Source organism: Nematolebias whitei, chromosome 5, assembly GCF_014905685.2.
Source record: "Nematolebias whitei isolate Nwh7 chromosome 5, NemWhi1, whole genome shotgun sequence".
Classification (NCBI taxonomy): Eukaryota; Metazoa; Chordata; class Actinopteri; order Cyprinodontiformes; family Rivulidae; genus Nematolebias; species Nematolebias whitei.
This window is the reverse complement of record NC_056502.1, coordinates 13,076,602-13,093,216: the sequence shown is the minus strand read 5'-3', so window position 1 is coordinate 13,093,216 and position 16,615 is coordinate 13,076,602. Positions and strand designations below refer to the sequence as shown.

The following is a 16,615-nucleotide window of genomic DNA, read 5'->3' as shown; positions in this document are numbered from 1 at the left end:
GAGAATGAAATAAAAATGGCAGCCAAGTTCAAAGAACAAATCTGAAAGACCTTCAGAGAGGTCGAAGAACTACTCCAATATTATTTTATAAGATTACAAGTCTGACTCCTCCTCGTATGAGAAATATATATATTTTTTAAACTGATTTACCACTTTTTAACAGGACTTCATGTGACACTTTAGGCTTATTAATTATTTGAACAATTCCAACTCTGACTGTACTGTATGTTGTAAAAAATAAAGTCAAAGTTATCAAATTGGTTTAAATCTATTTTTTTTTTTTTGATGCAGCTAAAAAAGACAAAGGAAAAAAAAAGTTAAAACGAGTTGAGCAATAGGAAGATTTGCCAAGTTCAGAGGAAAAAGATATGCTTGTTTCTCCTATGACCCAATTGGATATCTTGATTTCGGGGCTTCAAAAACTAATATTAGGGCAACAGATTGTCATGAAAGTTGCCCAGAATGCAGAAGTTTATAATAAATTCCTATTTTTCTTTTAGTGAATGCTACACATCTGATGTGTGACTTTTGATCTCTGGAATCTGAGACGAACTCACCCTATCCCAGTGATCAGTGATCACATACTCACAGTTAGGCTATGAATTGTATTTGTTCTATAATAGCAGATATTTGATCAGGTTATTTGCAATTCTGCCACCAAAGAATACTTTATGATGCTGCCATGGTCACAGTGGCAGAAGGTTTTCAGAACCAGGAATGCAGTTTGACTCAAGGAGTTCAAAGAATAAATAAAAATGTAAAAAATGCATTAATTTGTAAAATAAATCAAAGTGCCCCTGATGCACGCTCAATAATCCAGATAAATCTAACCAGGTTGAGTCAGGTCCTCTGAACGGATTATTCTTTGTTAAAACGTTTAGTCTTTTATCCAAGACGGACTTCAAAAGTCTGAAGAAGTCTTTTAGATAAAAGGCAAAACGATTCAACAAAGAAGAATCTGTCCAGAGGGGCTGACTCCACCTGGTTTAGATAAAACAAAGTGCTGTTAAAGCAGCAAGAATTTACAAAACTCAGGAAATCACAAGGAGTGTGACTGGACTGTGGTTCAGAAATCAACAATGCTCTGCTGAAGAGTGGAAGAGACTGAAACAGGCTGACGAGTAAGAGGAGACGCCTGACTGGGACACTGACTGGGAACAGGTGGGAGTGGGAGTGGCAAGCTGAGTGGAGCAAGGAGCAGACTGGAGGAGTGAAAATGATGAGGAACACAGGACAAATCCCAAGTTACAAAAACTAAATCTAAAAACCATAAACAAAATAATAATAATAATAATAATAAAACCCACATATCCTGACATTTTCAAGCAAAATGTAGCAGAAAGATTGATCTGAAGCGCTCGACCTTCTTCTTCTTCTAGTATTGTTATGGCGGTTGGCAAACAACTTGAGGTGCATTACTGCCACCTTCTGGATTGAAGTATGGACCAAATGCTAAAATTACTATTACCGTGTTTTTCAGACTATAAGGCGCACCGGATCATGAGATGCAATATCAATGAACGGGTCTGTTTTCATACATAAGGCACATAAGATGTATAAAACTAAACAAAACAGTCAGATAAGTCAAAGTTTATTCAACTCATTCACAATAACTCTCAACATTGTCCAGTTGTTCCACATAAAATCGGTTTGAGGTCAGTAAGCACAACCAGAATTAATACATAAGGCGCACCGGATTATAAGACTCACTGTTGATTTTTGAAAAAAAAAAAAAAAAAAAAAAAAAAGGATTTTAAGTGTGCCTTATAGTAAAAAATACAGTATATCTTTTCCAAATTACCTGCTCTTCCCAAGAACCTAAAAATGCTGGTAACAGTGCCAAGATGGTGTAGAGGCAGGCAGCCGACTCAGGACCCAAAGGTCCTGGGTTCAATCCCCATTCATTGCACATCTCGTGGTGTCTCTGAGCAGGACACCTCATCCCCAGTCACTCCCCAAGCACCCTCAATAGCTGCCCACTGCTCCACCTGGTGGTGGATGGGTTAAATGCAGAGAACCAATTTCACCATTGTATGGGAACATACAATGAGGACAATACAATTATTATCTTTGAAGCAATTCCTTTATCTCTAGCTTACTTTTATTTGTTATTTAAATCTCTATTTAACATCTTTCTTTAATCTGTATATTTACTGCAGTCAAGAAAATATGTTCTATTGTTTCCATATGTCCACAATGAACACAACAACCTGTAGCATGTTTGTTGATTATTTTAAGCTGTTTAGTCCCGTGTAACCAAATCTCATCCTCGATGTAACATCTTCTTCTTTCTTTATTCTAATACATTTCCTAAACTCCCCAACTTTTTTTTTTTTTTGGATACTATAATAAAGTTCTCGACCTTGACCTCTCTAAGGGATTTTCAACTACTGCTAAGTTCATGGCAAAAATCAACGCAGACATGTTCCTGTTTTTAGTATTTTACATTGCTTTATAATATAGCTGTTTTTGTTTCATTTTGTTTTGTTTCATCTATTTACTTTTCCATTTTATATGCTCTATACATGATTGTCTATTGTTGTCTGTACCTCATCTGTGTTCTTTGTTTAGAACAGGTCTATACAAGTCCTCGTGGCTCAATGAGACTAAAGGTTGAATTAAAATTTTACTGAAAAAATAGCCAGACAAATATCTATTTACAAGTTACTAAGTTAATATTTAATAAAAAATAAATAAACTTTTAAAGATTAAAAAAAAATGCATTTTATTTTGGAATCGAACGCTTCAACAGCAAACAACAAAAACTTTAAAATAATTAATCAGTAATATTAACAAAAAAAAAAGAGTCAAGCTAACATTTCATAGCAAATGACTGAAACTTTTTTTGTCCATGTTTTAAACATTAAAAAACAGATAAAATATTTGTTACAGCAGCAATTTTGAAAACAGCCTTCCACTCATCCATCCACAAGGGGGCGACACTAACTTGGAAAACTACACAACTAATATTGTTTATGCTTTTCTCTTTATTTTAGATATGTATTTGACTCCCGCGACCCATAAAGAAAAAAAGCAGGTAAAGATAATGGATGGATGTCTCACTTTAACATAGTTCAACTCAATACTTCACATATATTTGCTAAATATTCTCTTGAATATTCTGACCCACACACAGACAGTTGAGCTTGGAGCAGAGAGATGATCTCAAAGTAAATATTAAAACCACAGAACAGCAGCTCAAACTTCCCAGAGGTTTGATTATGGATTGTTTTTAAGTTCATTTTGAAAGTTTTGTGTTAAAATTTGAACGCTGTGTTGCATTTCACTATCCCTACAGAGGAGGGCCTCATCTCATTTTATATCTGTTTTAGTGAGAGTGTGCTCTTTGATTGAGTCTTTACATTTTAAATTGGATTCACAAGATTTTATTTCAACTTATTCTGCATTTAAATCAACAGCCTTTGTCTCACTCTGCAGGAAGCTGTTTAAAGTGCAGGCCAACTATTAAAAAAGTAGATTTTTGATCATTAATTACACCTTTTTCCAGATGAGACCATAATGCTTGAGTGCCTCGACAGCTGCGGGGCCTGTTTGTGCAGCGTCAGGGAGTTTTAGGGACTTTAGACACCAAGCTTGACTTTCCGTTGCCCATTCCACACTTCAGTGGAAAGAGGAAAGTCCCAAATTGACCCAGGTAATCAGAACCTTGTTGGTGAGGGTGGGGTGTGGGATAAGATTAGAGAGATGGACGGAAGGCTTTGCTTTCTGCCTTTATGAGTTATTTGCAGAGCGAGGATCAGACTTTAATAATCAGGTTGTATGACCCCATGCAGAGCAGCAATAAAAACAGAGCTCCATGTGTCATATTCAGTTTGGTGATGTCACCAACATCCAATCATGCAAGTTAAGATATGTTTTCCAGCAATCTTAAAGAAACGAACACAATGCCATTAAATGGAACATGAAATGTGCAATGCTGCACGTTTGAACACAACTGGGACATTATTGTTTGTTCACAAGAGATTTCAGATCACTTTAGATTAGAAGTGGAAGTAGTGTGATCGATGCACGTGAAAACAACAGCAAATTCAAAATGTTGGCATGAGGCTGTGCAAAAACTCCAAAAGGAAGTGGAATCTTTGTGGAAAAAAAAAACGTTAAAGCTTCAATAAATATATATATGTCCGTATTTGTTAGAAAGCACGTCACTTTTCAGTTGGATGACTTTAAAGTGATAAAAGAAGCATCTATTACAACAACCAGTGTGTGCAAAGTGCAAACTATAACTCAAAAGAGTTGCTTTTGGATGATTTCTTGTCCTGTCTGTCTTAATTTTCAGTAGCATCACACTTTTATGTCTCATCACATCAAAGTTGCAGCACAGAGCTGCTTAAACTGCTGCTGAATTTTTTTTTTATGTTAAATGTGTTTTGAACTCTATATATGCAAAACAGACAAAATATAAGAGACAGCTATACAATAAACAAAAATAAATTTCCACGAATTCAGAGCTGTGTTTAACCCCTTGCCTGCCTGACTTTGTGTAATTAGCTTCTATCACAGTTTCGGTTTAAAGTGAAAGTACTGTGAGGTGTCAAACTGACGTTCATTAAAAGCAGATGAGATCTGGCGCAGCTCGTTCACGAAGGTGAGCTGGGATACACACATCTGTGCGTGTGTGTGTGTGTGTGTGTGCCAGGTTTCTGCTTTTTTACTCTAATTCGCACCAGTTAATAAGGTTGTACCTAAATCGGAATGACACTGAGTCACAGAAAGAGTGCGATGGTTTAGTTTAATGTCTTTGTTTCAGGCAGAGATGGACATTACGCACAGTTTGGCACTTTGGCTCGCCTGATCCCGCTTTGATCTCCTCGGAACCAGTCGCGTTCCCCCCTGAAACCTGTCCGGTTGATGCCGAGGATCATTACCATGAACGGTGACCACCAGTCGGTTGCCACCGCGCCGCTGGATCTGAGCACCACTGCGCGAGGGCGCAGGAGGTCCGGGACTCCAGACTGCAACTTCTGCGCCAAGGACGCGCGGGGGACAGGCGGCTCGCCCGCGCCTCCCGCGAGCACGGGCACGGACAGCTCAGAGATACGCTGCTCCCCGAACCGAACCGAGCCGGGCTCAGAAAGCAGCGGGACTCGCAAACGTCCAGCGGACTCGTGTTCCTCAAAGCTCCCCTTTAGGAAGCGTCCGATTCCCCTGGAGCCTGATGGTCAGAAGCTGACACCCGCTCCGACGGTGAGCGGAACCCGCTCCTCCCCGGGGGAGGAAAAGGACTTCTCGGTTCGGGAGAGTTCGGCTGCTCGTTTGGATGACAGCAGGGTTGGAGTTGCACCGGCGACCCTGAAGCGCGCTGGAGAGGCAGGACAAGGTCCAGAAGGATATCCATGCTGCGTTTTCCCCATTTCCCCCATTCTTAACTATGGTAAGCACTTATTTACACTTTTTATCATCATCATCTTATTTCAGACACAATATTAAGATCCATATATAAAAAAAGAGCACAGTTTTTACTTTTACGTTATATTTTATTCTTGTTTTCCCCATTCCTATTTAACTTTTAGCTATAATAAGCAATGGCAGACTTGTTGCAAGTGCAATCTGCAGCTTTGGCGAGAACAATGTCATTAAAAAAGTTTAAAGAAATCAAATTGAGTCCACTCACACACTTTAGTATATAGAGTTCATGCTCTCATAATACCACAACTGACTGTTTTAAATTTTAAAGTGTTCATCACTTTACATTAAGGTATACTCTGTGCAATGTCATGACTAGCAGTCAAATCAAACCTGCACAGTTTTATTTCATGTCAGTGGTAATGAGTCCCTTCATTCAGCACAATTTGTGCCCGGATGCCCACTGTCATGTGTTTAGCTGCTGATACAGCTGAAGGGAGTGAAAACAGACAAAATCCACAGAAGAGTCATTTGGGATTGAGAAATCTGACAGTTTTGTTTTTTTTCATTCAACCTTTATTTAGACAGGTTAATCCCACTGAGCCTCGAGGACTCATTTACAAAAGAGACCTGATTTCAACAAAGAATGATGACAACAGACAACAACGATGATCAGTGTAGAAGATAAAATTACTTTGTGTACATTGAGTAAAACAATGCGTTTGAATGAAAAGCATCCTGCGTTTCAGAACTGCAACGCTGGAAATCTGTAGAAACTCTTTCAAACTGTACCATTTGATATAGTTCAGGATAATCTGATTAATGTTGGATTTCTTATTTTGCAGTGACCTTAAATCTCTGCAGTTTTGCTCACTTGTGGGCCACGTCACATTACATGTGGTTAGCCATACAGTGGAGTCACTGATGCAGCATGTAGTGCTGTGAAAATATCCACTCAGCTTTTCTGCAGCCATTCATGACAAAACTATAGTTCACTGTGTCAACCCATTACTGAATATGTCAACACACACATCCAGCATCTGCACACTTCCTTATTACAAATCTCGACTTGTCTTTGATTAACCTTGACCTCTCTTTCACTCTTTCTTCCTCTTTTTGTCCCTCTGTGTCCTTTCTGCTCAGCTCCTTACCCAGTGTACATCATGCCCCCAGTCTCAGAGCCACACCTTCCACTGGCCCACCAAACGGAGCACCTGCTGGCCGGAATAGCTCTGGCTACGCGTCAGGATGAAGATGGAGACACGTATGTTGATGCGTTCACAATAACTTAGATTGGAAATCTTGGTGCCGTTTCAGTGTGTACAGTAAAGGTGATACTTTTCACGTACTCAACTTGAAATTATACCATGATTCATCCAACTCATGGATTTTCATAATCTTATGATTTTAGTCAGACAACAGTCGTGTTGAATTTCTAAACCCGGCACATTAAACCGGTCGAAATAATGCACATTTATAAATATTCATGAGATTTCCAGCAAATTGAGACCCTCATACCCTGTTTGCATGGAGCCATAAAGTTCTTTTGATTTCTTTTTTCTGGTGTAGAAGGGTAGTACTTTTTGAGTTTTCTATAGACAGTGGTCTGCATCTACATTTTTTTATTGAATTGGCTTTAACTCCTACTCAGGTAGGTGCATTCGTTGATCATTTCCTGAACGTTTCATTAAAATCCACCCAATGGTTTATGAAATATTGTGCTAACAGACCAAATTGACACACGGATCTTGTGGAATAAGTTTGCGCTTCAAGTATAAATTGGAGATTAGACTCAGTTAGTGCCGCACTAATCTTTAGCCTTAAATCTGCAAAATTGGCATTATATCTATTTTTATGTTTGCTAGGACGGATTTGCTGTGGTGGCCGTCTTGTATCAAGTTGACTCCAAAAGTTAAGCAGCTGTCGATGTCAATTCACTGATTTCTTTTATGAGTTCCAAAAAACAAACAAACCAAGAAAATTTTAGATTTGGATTTGTTATTGGATTATTTGGATTATTGTGTGAAAATGATCTATTCATTTCAATTCATCTTTTTTTAAACCCTGCAGTGCTGCATGAAAGCCATAAAGTTTTATCTTTTGTTTTATAACTTTTAGTTTGGTCTTTTGCAAATATTACCAAGTGTCTCTAAAACTGATGACCTAATTTTAAAGTCAAGATGTCCACCACTGCAAACTAACCTTACTGAACACAAGGATAGCTATACGTCTTCAGGTTTACAGGTATTCAGCTAACATTTGGTGTGGTGGTAGCTGAGAGCGACCTCCAACCCACAATCTGAAGGCCAACTAATCACACTATACCTTTGTTTAAAACTTTGCCAACTATTGGAGTTAACAAGGTCTGTCTGTTAGCCAAATATCTCACATATCACTTAATGGATTTTGATCCAACCTAAAGAAAGTACTGTATTTTTCGGACTATAAGGTGCACGTAAAATCCTTACATTTTCTCAAAAATTGACTCTGAACCTTATCAATCAATCAACCTTTATTTATACAGGTAAATCCCATTGAGCCTCGAGGACTCATTTACAAGAGAGACCTGAATAACCTGAAAAACCTTATAATCCAGTGCGCCTTATGTATTAATTCTGGCTGTGCTTACTGACCTCGAACTGATTTTATGTGGTTATTGTGAATGAGTTTAACTTATCTGACTGTTTTGTTTCACTTAATGCACCTTATAATCCAGTGTGCCTTTTGTATGAAAACAGACCTGTTCGTTGATATTACGCCTCATAGTCCAAAAAATACTGTAATCGATGGATGTACATCTACAACTGGTTGACTTTTGGCATCAGTACAATTTAAGATACCAACCTAAACCAACTGACATTAATCAAAATAAGAATGGCTATAAGTCAGCCTAAACCTTGTTGTGTTAGAAGCTGACACTTCTTCTTAACATATGTTACAATCTTTACCAGATTGTTCCAGATTTTTGTTGAAAATGTTGTTGTTAAATATTTGTTTTCACCTCTATGTGTCTGAAAGCTAAATATCTCTTGGACCACACAAGAGATTTATTTTTATTTTATTTTAAAAGAAATAATCACAGGATCGATTATAACTGATTACTTTTGTGAGCCAACCCAATTCAAGATGGCACCCACAGCACCGTGAGTGTTGTAGTAGCTGAGAGCCATCTCTGAGCGCTAACGAATCACATGACAGCGTGAAAAATTTCACAAGATCCTATGTAACTTTTTTTTTTATTATGTTAAAAATATTGGTGTTATTTTTGATCAGGACATGTGTTTTATCCCCCACATTGAAAATGTTACTAGAACCACCTTCTTCCACCTGCGTAATATCACTCAAATTAGAAACATCTTATCTAAAACAGCTGACATCTTATCGTGCTGCTGTTGTTCGACATGTTGTTTTTGTTCTACTGGTGCTTAGCATATTCTTAGTTCAGCTTATTTCTTTGTTCATATCTTAGATCTTATGACTGTTTTTCATTACAATTTATACTTTTATTTGATGTAACTGGGACCCTGTGTACACAATTCCATTCCACCACATGTACCACATGTGGTGCGAATGACAAATAAAAATACTTTGACTTTTGACTAAAAATGATGCAGAAAAACTGGTTCATGCATTTGTCACGTCTAGACTGGACTGTGGCAATGGTTTATTATCTGTGTATTCAAATACTTCTTTAAAAAGTCTTCAGTTGATCCAAAATGCTGCTGCCAGAGTTTTAACTGGAGTTAGTGGGAGAGATCATATCTCTCCAGTTTTAGTTTCTCTCCATTGGCTCCCTGTCAAATCCAGAATTTAATTCAAAATCTTACTTCTAACCTACAAAGCCCTCAACAACCTAGCTCCATCTTTTATTTGAGATCTTATTGTTCCATATTTTCCTAACAGAGCACTCTGCTATCAGACTGCAGGCTTACTCGCGGTTTCTAGTGTTTCCAAAAGCAGAATGGGAGGAAGATCTTTCAGTTATCAGGCTCCTCTCTTGTGGAACCAACTTCAAGTTTCTGTCTGTAAGACTGCCACATTGTCCAGTTTTAAGACTGGGCTTAAGACCTTCCATTTTTATAAATCCTATAATTAGGGTTGGCTTGTTATACTCCAATAGGCTTAGACTACTAGAGGACAATTTGACCTAATTTCCTTAAAAGCATTGCTAAAATTAAAATTTAATAATTTCTCTTTTGATACTATTTCTATCTTAACGTGTGATTCTCGACCTGCCATTGTGTATCTGTTCCTCTCAAACCCAGCTGGTCGAAGCAGATGGCCGCTTGTCCTGAGCCTGGTTCTGCTGAATGTTTCTTCCTCACGAGGGAGTTTTTCTTTACCACTGTCGCCTTCATGCTTGCTCAAGATGAGAGTTCTATCTCTGTAAGTTAACACTTCTAAATAGTGTTAACTTATTATTTTTATATATGAATATTTCTGTTCAGTGCCCTGAGACGACTTCTGTTGTGACTTGGCGCTATAGAAATAAACTGAATTGAATTTTAAGATTTTGACCAAAATCTTTATGACGCTGACATTCGTCAAAATAGGTTAACCTTAGTCTGCGAACTGTTAGATGTTTACAAACTGTAAAGAGATTACGGTAAAATAGATTAAATTTCCTCTGTTTTATGCTTCACACCAACTAGAAATCTTTACCAAATCTACTGCATTTAGTTTGCTTTATTTTTATCATTTTTACAAAAGATTGCTTGTGTATTAGAGAAACGATATTGTCCTGTAAACTGAAACTAGTTAGCATTTAGTCATATCAAGTGATTCACTGAGTTGAACTTTCACAAGAGTCAGCACAGGACATCTCATAAAATGAGCGTGTGATACGGCACATCATGAGATGTTTGGAGTACCGTCCCACTTTATTTGTTTTGCTCTCCATGACTCACCTGGCTCCACATAGTTAGAAGGTACAGTGAGTACCTCCCCCATTATGTAGCCAAACTTTTTATTTTACTTCCTGTGAAGGAAACTAGTTCAGATTATTCATGGATGATTCACTGTAGATGTTATCAGAAACACAAAATTGGAAGTTTTAGCAGCTACATTGAGAAGGAATTGCATGTTAGTGTAGTACAACGGGTGGGTTGATCAGTCTATTACTGATTTGTCTCTCAATATTTGTGTGTTGGTGATGATACTATTCACATGACAACGATCCTCAAGCCCACGAGCGCCAGTTTCAAGCTTCAACACTTGGTTGAACTTGACTTTGCGAGCAGGTTCAGCTCCTTCCCACACACGAGCTGAGATGACAGCGTGACACGAGGGCACAGGGACTCGCACTAGTGCAGTCATGTGGCTGAAAACAGAGCATGTCCAAGAATTAAACACGACTTTGATGTGAGAGTTTCAGAAGGAATCAGCTTCGTTTGCATCCGCTCAGAATGAACTCATGACCAACATTTAAAAGAATCAGGAGTCTCGTGACAGACTGCTCAGTATGAACACGTTTGCTGTGTGAAAACATTATTTTTATTTTTGTTTTGTCTAGATTCAAAGGTTCACACTGGCTTTTTTTTTTATATATATGCAGATATCAGTTTAACTTATTTATTTTATGTTTTTAGTGAACATTTCACATTTGGCTTCTCTTTGAAGCATCAAGCATAGATTATTCAACTTGCATGCAACACAAAGTCATGAAATCAGTGGTTAGTGTTATACACTTACAGTACATGCTGCTTTGTGGTTGTACAAATCTTTATATGAATTCTGCAGAAATATTCTCGTCCCCCTTTTCTTTTTTTTTTCACTTTGTAACTATGTGAGTGTGTACGTGTGCGTGCGTGTATGCATAATGTGAGTGATCGCGTTCACGCCTGCTCTTACGTCAATGAGCCCCTTTAGTTTCGGGAAAACCAGTGAGAGCTGAGTTTTTCTAACACGCTTGTGGTTTTTCTCAGGTGTCTATGTCTCTCTCTTGTCTTCTCTGTGTTTTTAAATGAATGGGCTCAAAAAACCCAAACATCCGCTCCCCACTTCCTCATTTACCGCTTTCTTTCTATCGGCTTTATCTCTCTATCTCTCGTTCTCCCTCTTTCTCTCTTCTGCTCTATTGTGTGACATGAAGATGCCTGGTTTAATTCTAATTAAAAAAAAAAAACTTCCAGTCAACATACCTGCACAATAATACCAACAGACTAATTGTTTTGCAGCACTTTAAGTATAAAGTGAGTTCACTGGTTTCCAGCAGGAGCTTTGAATAACTCGATTTCTGCCATGCATTATATTTGTGTGGTCATAACAGATAAAAAAGTTGTTTTAATTAATTAATTATTTTTAATACGACAGTGCACATTACCGTACTTGCCACCGTACATGTCGCACCGCCGTATAAGTTGAATCAGTCCAGATATGTCTAATAAAGTGTAAAAATCCATAAATACGTCGCTTCGTTGTATACGTCGCATCTGTTATGCGTCACCACTGACGACCTGGAAATGTGGGCCGGTGTTGTGCCAAAAATCAATTGGCTGCCAAATGGCGGCCGCAAGAGCGTGCACGTGAGGACTTTAACAAAAATTTAACAAGATTAGCACTTAAAAACAATTATATGTTTGCTCCAAATTATAGCAAAGTTGTGTCTCATTTTAACTTTCCTTAATAAATGTGCTATATTGGTCAAATCAGCTGCATTTCACCTGGGTGGAGCAGCAAAATGAAGCTGATTTGACGTTTGCTCCACGAGTTCCGGAGCGAGACGAAGATGTCCTTCTATGGCAAGTCAAGTGTCTCATTAATAGACACTTTTAACTATTAATGAGACACTTGGCTTGCCATATTTGTCGAGGGTCCTCTAGTGGCTGAAAAAAACGGTTCAATATTTTCCACGTCAGAATGAATTAAATCATCAGATCTCAGCCAGAAATTGAGTTATAAATATGGGGGCAAAAACATAAATACCTTGCTTCATTTTATAAGTCGCAAGCATGCTAATTTATGTTAAAAAAGTGTGACTTATACAGCAAAAAATACGGTAATCAATATTCTAAGAACTTCAAGTTCAAGTAGGTTTATTGTCGTGTCCATCACATGTGGTAAATGAGGTGGAACTAAATTATGTACAGGGTCCCCAGTTACTTCCAACAATAGCAAAAATGTAAAGTGTAAAAAGAAACCCTATATAAGGATCTAAGATATACATTAAGATATACGCTAAACGGACACAAAATGGTACACTACAAGATCTAAGATATACGCTAACACTAATAATGAAAAACAATACGACATAACAAAAAGAAACCCAACTTAAATACACTGGAATTAACACAATAGCTGAATTTCTTCCATTGTGAATTAAAATATGGAATAAAAGTATAGGGATAGTTATTGTTCTCTACTGTACTGTACCTAAAATTCTATTTTGACATAAATTGTAAATGGACTGTATTCATATATCACCTTTCTATCTAATCAAGATACTCCAAGGACTTTACAATACAATCTGTGCCCTCATTTACCTCCACACACACATTTATACAGTACTCTACTAGATCTCTACAAAGTTAATCTGAACAAATCATTTTGTAGAATCTAATCAGTTCTTTAGATCCCATTCACACACAGATGGGACACACATCAGAGGCAATGAAGGTTCAGTGTCTTGCCCAGGGACACTTCAACATGTGACTGCTGGTGGCATCGAACCCCCAACTCTACCATTGGAGGACGACTTCTCTAACCACTCAGCCACAGCTGCTTGTAGTAGAGGGACTTCTTCTAGAGTTATCTTTTTTAATTACCTGATATTTTAACTTACTTCAGTTTGCATCCATCCATTATCTTTACACGCTTCTTTCTTTTCGGTTTGCGGGGGTCACTGGTGCCCATACCCAGCAGTCACTGTGCAAAAGATGGGGTACACCCTGGACAGGTCTCCAGTCCATCACAGGGACACATAAAGACAAACGAGACAAACAACCATTCACTCTCACTCACATAGGGACAGTTTAGAGTCACCAATCAGCCTGACATGCATGTTTTTGATCTGTGGGAAGAAACCGGAGTACCTGGAGAAAACCCACACATGCATGGAGAGAACATGCAAATGCCACATGTTCTGGACTGAAGATTGACCACCCCCAATAAATCCTTTGAGAAAACTATTACTTTAAGCAATATACAGAAAAGTAAGCATGTCCACCATTGGCCAAACAATGCATTTAGGCCTCTCAAAAATGTTGCTCTAATTATGAATTTTTCCATTAATCCATGACATAAAAGAAGTGCACCAGAGGTCTAATCAAGTGCAAACAGCATGACTGCTGTAGTCCTCTGAAGCCGAACAGGTAGTGGTTTTGTCTTTCATGTGGGAGTATGAGGTGTGAGGCCCAACTTGTGCATTGTGAGTTTTTCTTGTTATTTTACTCAAACTGAAATATTTTAGCTTTGTGTAGACAGCAACAGTAATATTTTAGTTCACTGACAGTTTTCTACCATTATTCACCTACAAAGTGATCACATAAAACTCTTTAATGACCATGGCAGTATACTTGTTTACACTTTTCCATGGCAACATCTGAGCACTGCTTATGTCTCTCTGTGGTCGTGATTAATTTTAGTTTTGGACTTTGTTCTTGGGCGGCACGGTGGTGCAAGTGGTAGAGCTGCTGCCGCTCAGCGAGCAGGTCGCCCTGGTTCAAACCCTGGTCTGGAGACCTTTCTGGGTGGAGTTTGCATGTTCTCTCCGTGCATGCGTGGGTTTTCTCCCACAGATCAAAAACATGCATGTTAGGCTGAGTGGTAACTCTAAATTGTCCCTAGATGTGAGTGAGGGTGTGAATGGTTGTTTGTCTCGTTTGCCTCTATGTGTTCCTGTGATAGACTGGAGACCTGTCCAGGGTGTTCTCCACCTCTCACACAGTGATGGTTGGACATGGGCTGCAGTGACCCCCACAACCCAAAAAGGAAGAAGTGGGTAAAAGATAATGGATGGATGAATGGACTTCTTTATTGGGTTTGGATGCATGTCAACTGTTTAGCAACCTATTATGATAGTGTAAAGGGTTTTACCGGTATATTTTAGTAAATCAATTAAAAAGAATATGTTTTTGTTGTAAATCACATGACTGCATGACCAATAAGCTGAATCAAGCACTTTGAAAAATGCAATGAATCAGAACGAACACAAGTTCGCACGAACACAAACACGAACGTTCAATTTTCATTTTGTTTTACAACAGTACACATGACTGTTTCTTCAGGGACTCTGTCCTTGTATGAGTGAGAGTGTGAATGGTTGTTTGTCTCATTTGTCTCTATGTGTCCCTGTGATGGACTGGAGACCTGCAGGACGCACCCCACCTCTCGCACAGTGACTGCTGGATATGGGCACCAGTGACCCCCACGACTTGAAAAGGAAGACGTGGATAAAGATAGTAGATGGATGGATGGATGAAAGATGTCTATTTCCTTATCTGACTTGTTTACTACATAAAATAAAATGCACTGGGAGTTGTTAAATTCTAAACGATTACAGCTTTTCCTTTGAACTGAACCGTCAACTTCCTGTTCACATGAACTGAAACATTACGTCATTGTTCAGCTGGTCGTCAGACCACAGGACATGTCAGACCTGAGTCTCATCGATCTGTCTGACTGCACCTTCACCCTCCATACCAAACAGGATACCACATACGTGCTGTCGCTTCTCTTCCCTTTTGTTCTCAGTCTTTTCTTCTCTTTTTCTTGCTCTTTCACACACATTAGGGCTGTCTTTAACACAGCAGGTTTGGGACTCCTGTCTGCGTCAGCACCTCTGTGTCTGGGGTTATCTCAGACTTTGGTTTGCCCCACTTCGAGGAAGAAGAAGCAGTTCAGTTTCATCTTATGAGAAAGAGAGAGAGATGGACGCAGATGTAAAAGGGTGCAGCAAGAAGCTCCGGATTATTTCAGGTCTTTGGGAAGCGCAGTTCTTTTTAGCTTGAGCAAAGTTTAGATGCAATATTTATTCACCAGGTCAAGCTGCAGCTGGCATTTGTCTTTGTGCACCAGAGCATCACTCTGCAATACTTTTCTCCAGGCCCAGATTGATGTAGGAAATCTCTGCTTGAGTCATAGCTACACAACCTGTCATTGTTTCATGCCAGCATGCTGGGACATGACAGACCAGAAGGGGTGTGTGAGAAACTGTAATAATTTTTTTTGACCAGTTCTCTACTGGTACAGAATATTTTTAACGTGCTGAGGTCACTTACAGGAACAAGGATCTGCTGAGGAAAGAACCGTCATTTACACTTTTCGCACAAAGGTTCTGCTTTTCACTTTGAAATCAGGAGCAATTCATCAGATTGCTTGCTGAAGTTGCACTTCCAATTCGCCGTCACTGTAACTTTTCATTTTTAACAATCGTTCTGTCAATTAATTAAGAACACAAAGTGCATACACAGTTTACTACGCATTTATACATTTTTTTTATTTTTATTGTTGAACGTAAACAACAAACTGAGGCTTTGTTTTTATTGTTTGTTCCTGCAACCAATAAAGGTCAAAACCTTCTTTGTTATATTTAAAGACAACAGACAAGATTATTTTGAATACTTTTCTTCATTGACAGAAATATAAACAGATCTTTTGAAGCATTGCAAGTGCATCTGAACTTATTTTTGACCACATATTTTGTGAAAAAGTACATTTACTTATTATCAAAAGTATATCTGTTTATTACTGTTCTAATGCATTGTAGTATTGATGATGCTATTGATTAAAGCTGACTGTGCAAATCTGCAAAAAGCCCCTGTTAGAAACCAAGCAGCCTTTTGGCTTGATTTTTCAGAACACATCAAGCAAGACACAGGAGAGCGTCTGCTGCTCTTGTCACTGACAACAGGATGTGACATGAAAACAAATCTGGCTCTTACTGGAAGCTGCTTTTGATAGTATGAGAAAGAAAAATGAAAAAAGAACAAGAAAAAAACAACAACTTGGTAACTTATTTCAACAGCATACCCTCACCCACTTCCCCGCCCTCCCCCAGTATTGAACTCTGGCCCGTGTTTGTTCTTTTGTCTTACGTATAGACCTCATCTAGTGGTTTCCCCTTTCATCATGATAAGGGTGTGTGATAAGAACCATGAGTCATGCCTGTATCTTCATGGTCCAACTGTCGAAGGGAGACTGTGCATCAAAATGTATTTTCTGCCTCTCATCACTCAATCAACAACATTTTTTATCTTGTTAAATTTGACCACGAGGTTAGAGTTCAAAAAGAGAGAATATATATATATAT

At 38.5% G+C, this 16,615-nt stretch overlaps 1 protein-coding gene across 1 annotated transcript in view; it reads left to right on the top strand.

The window, feature by feature from the left end:
- Positions 1-4,872: 4,872 nt before the first annotated feature.
- The window catches only part of bcl3 (BCL3 transcription coactivator), a 23,294-nt gene continuing 11,551 nt past the window's right edge, over positions 4,873-16,615 (top strand). Inside the window, exons 1-2 of the mRNA XM_037676160.1 lie at positions 4,873-5,395; positions 6,511-6,631. Coding sequence (XP_037532088.1) covers positions 4,873-5,395; positions 6,511-6,631 — 644 coding nt within the window. The remainder of the gene's footprint in view (positions 5,396-6,510; positions 6,632-16,615) is intronic.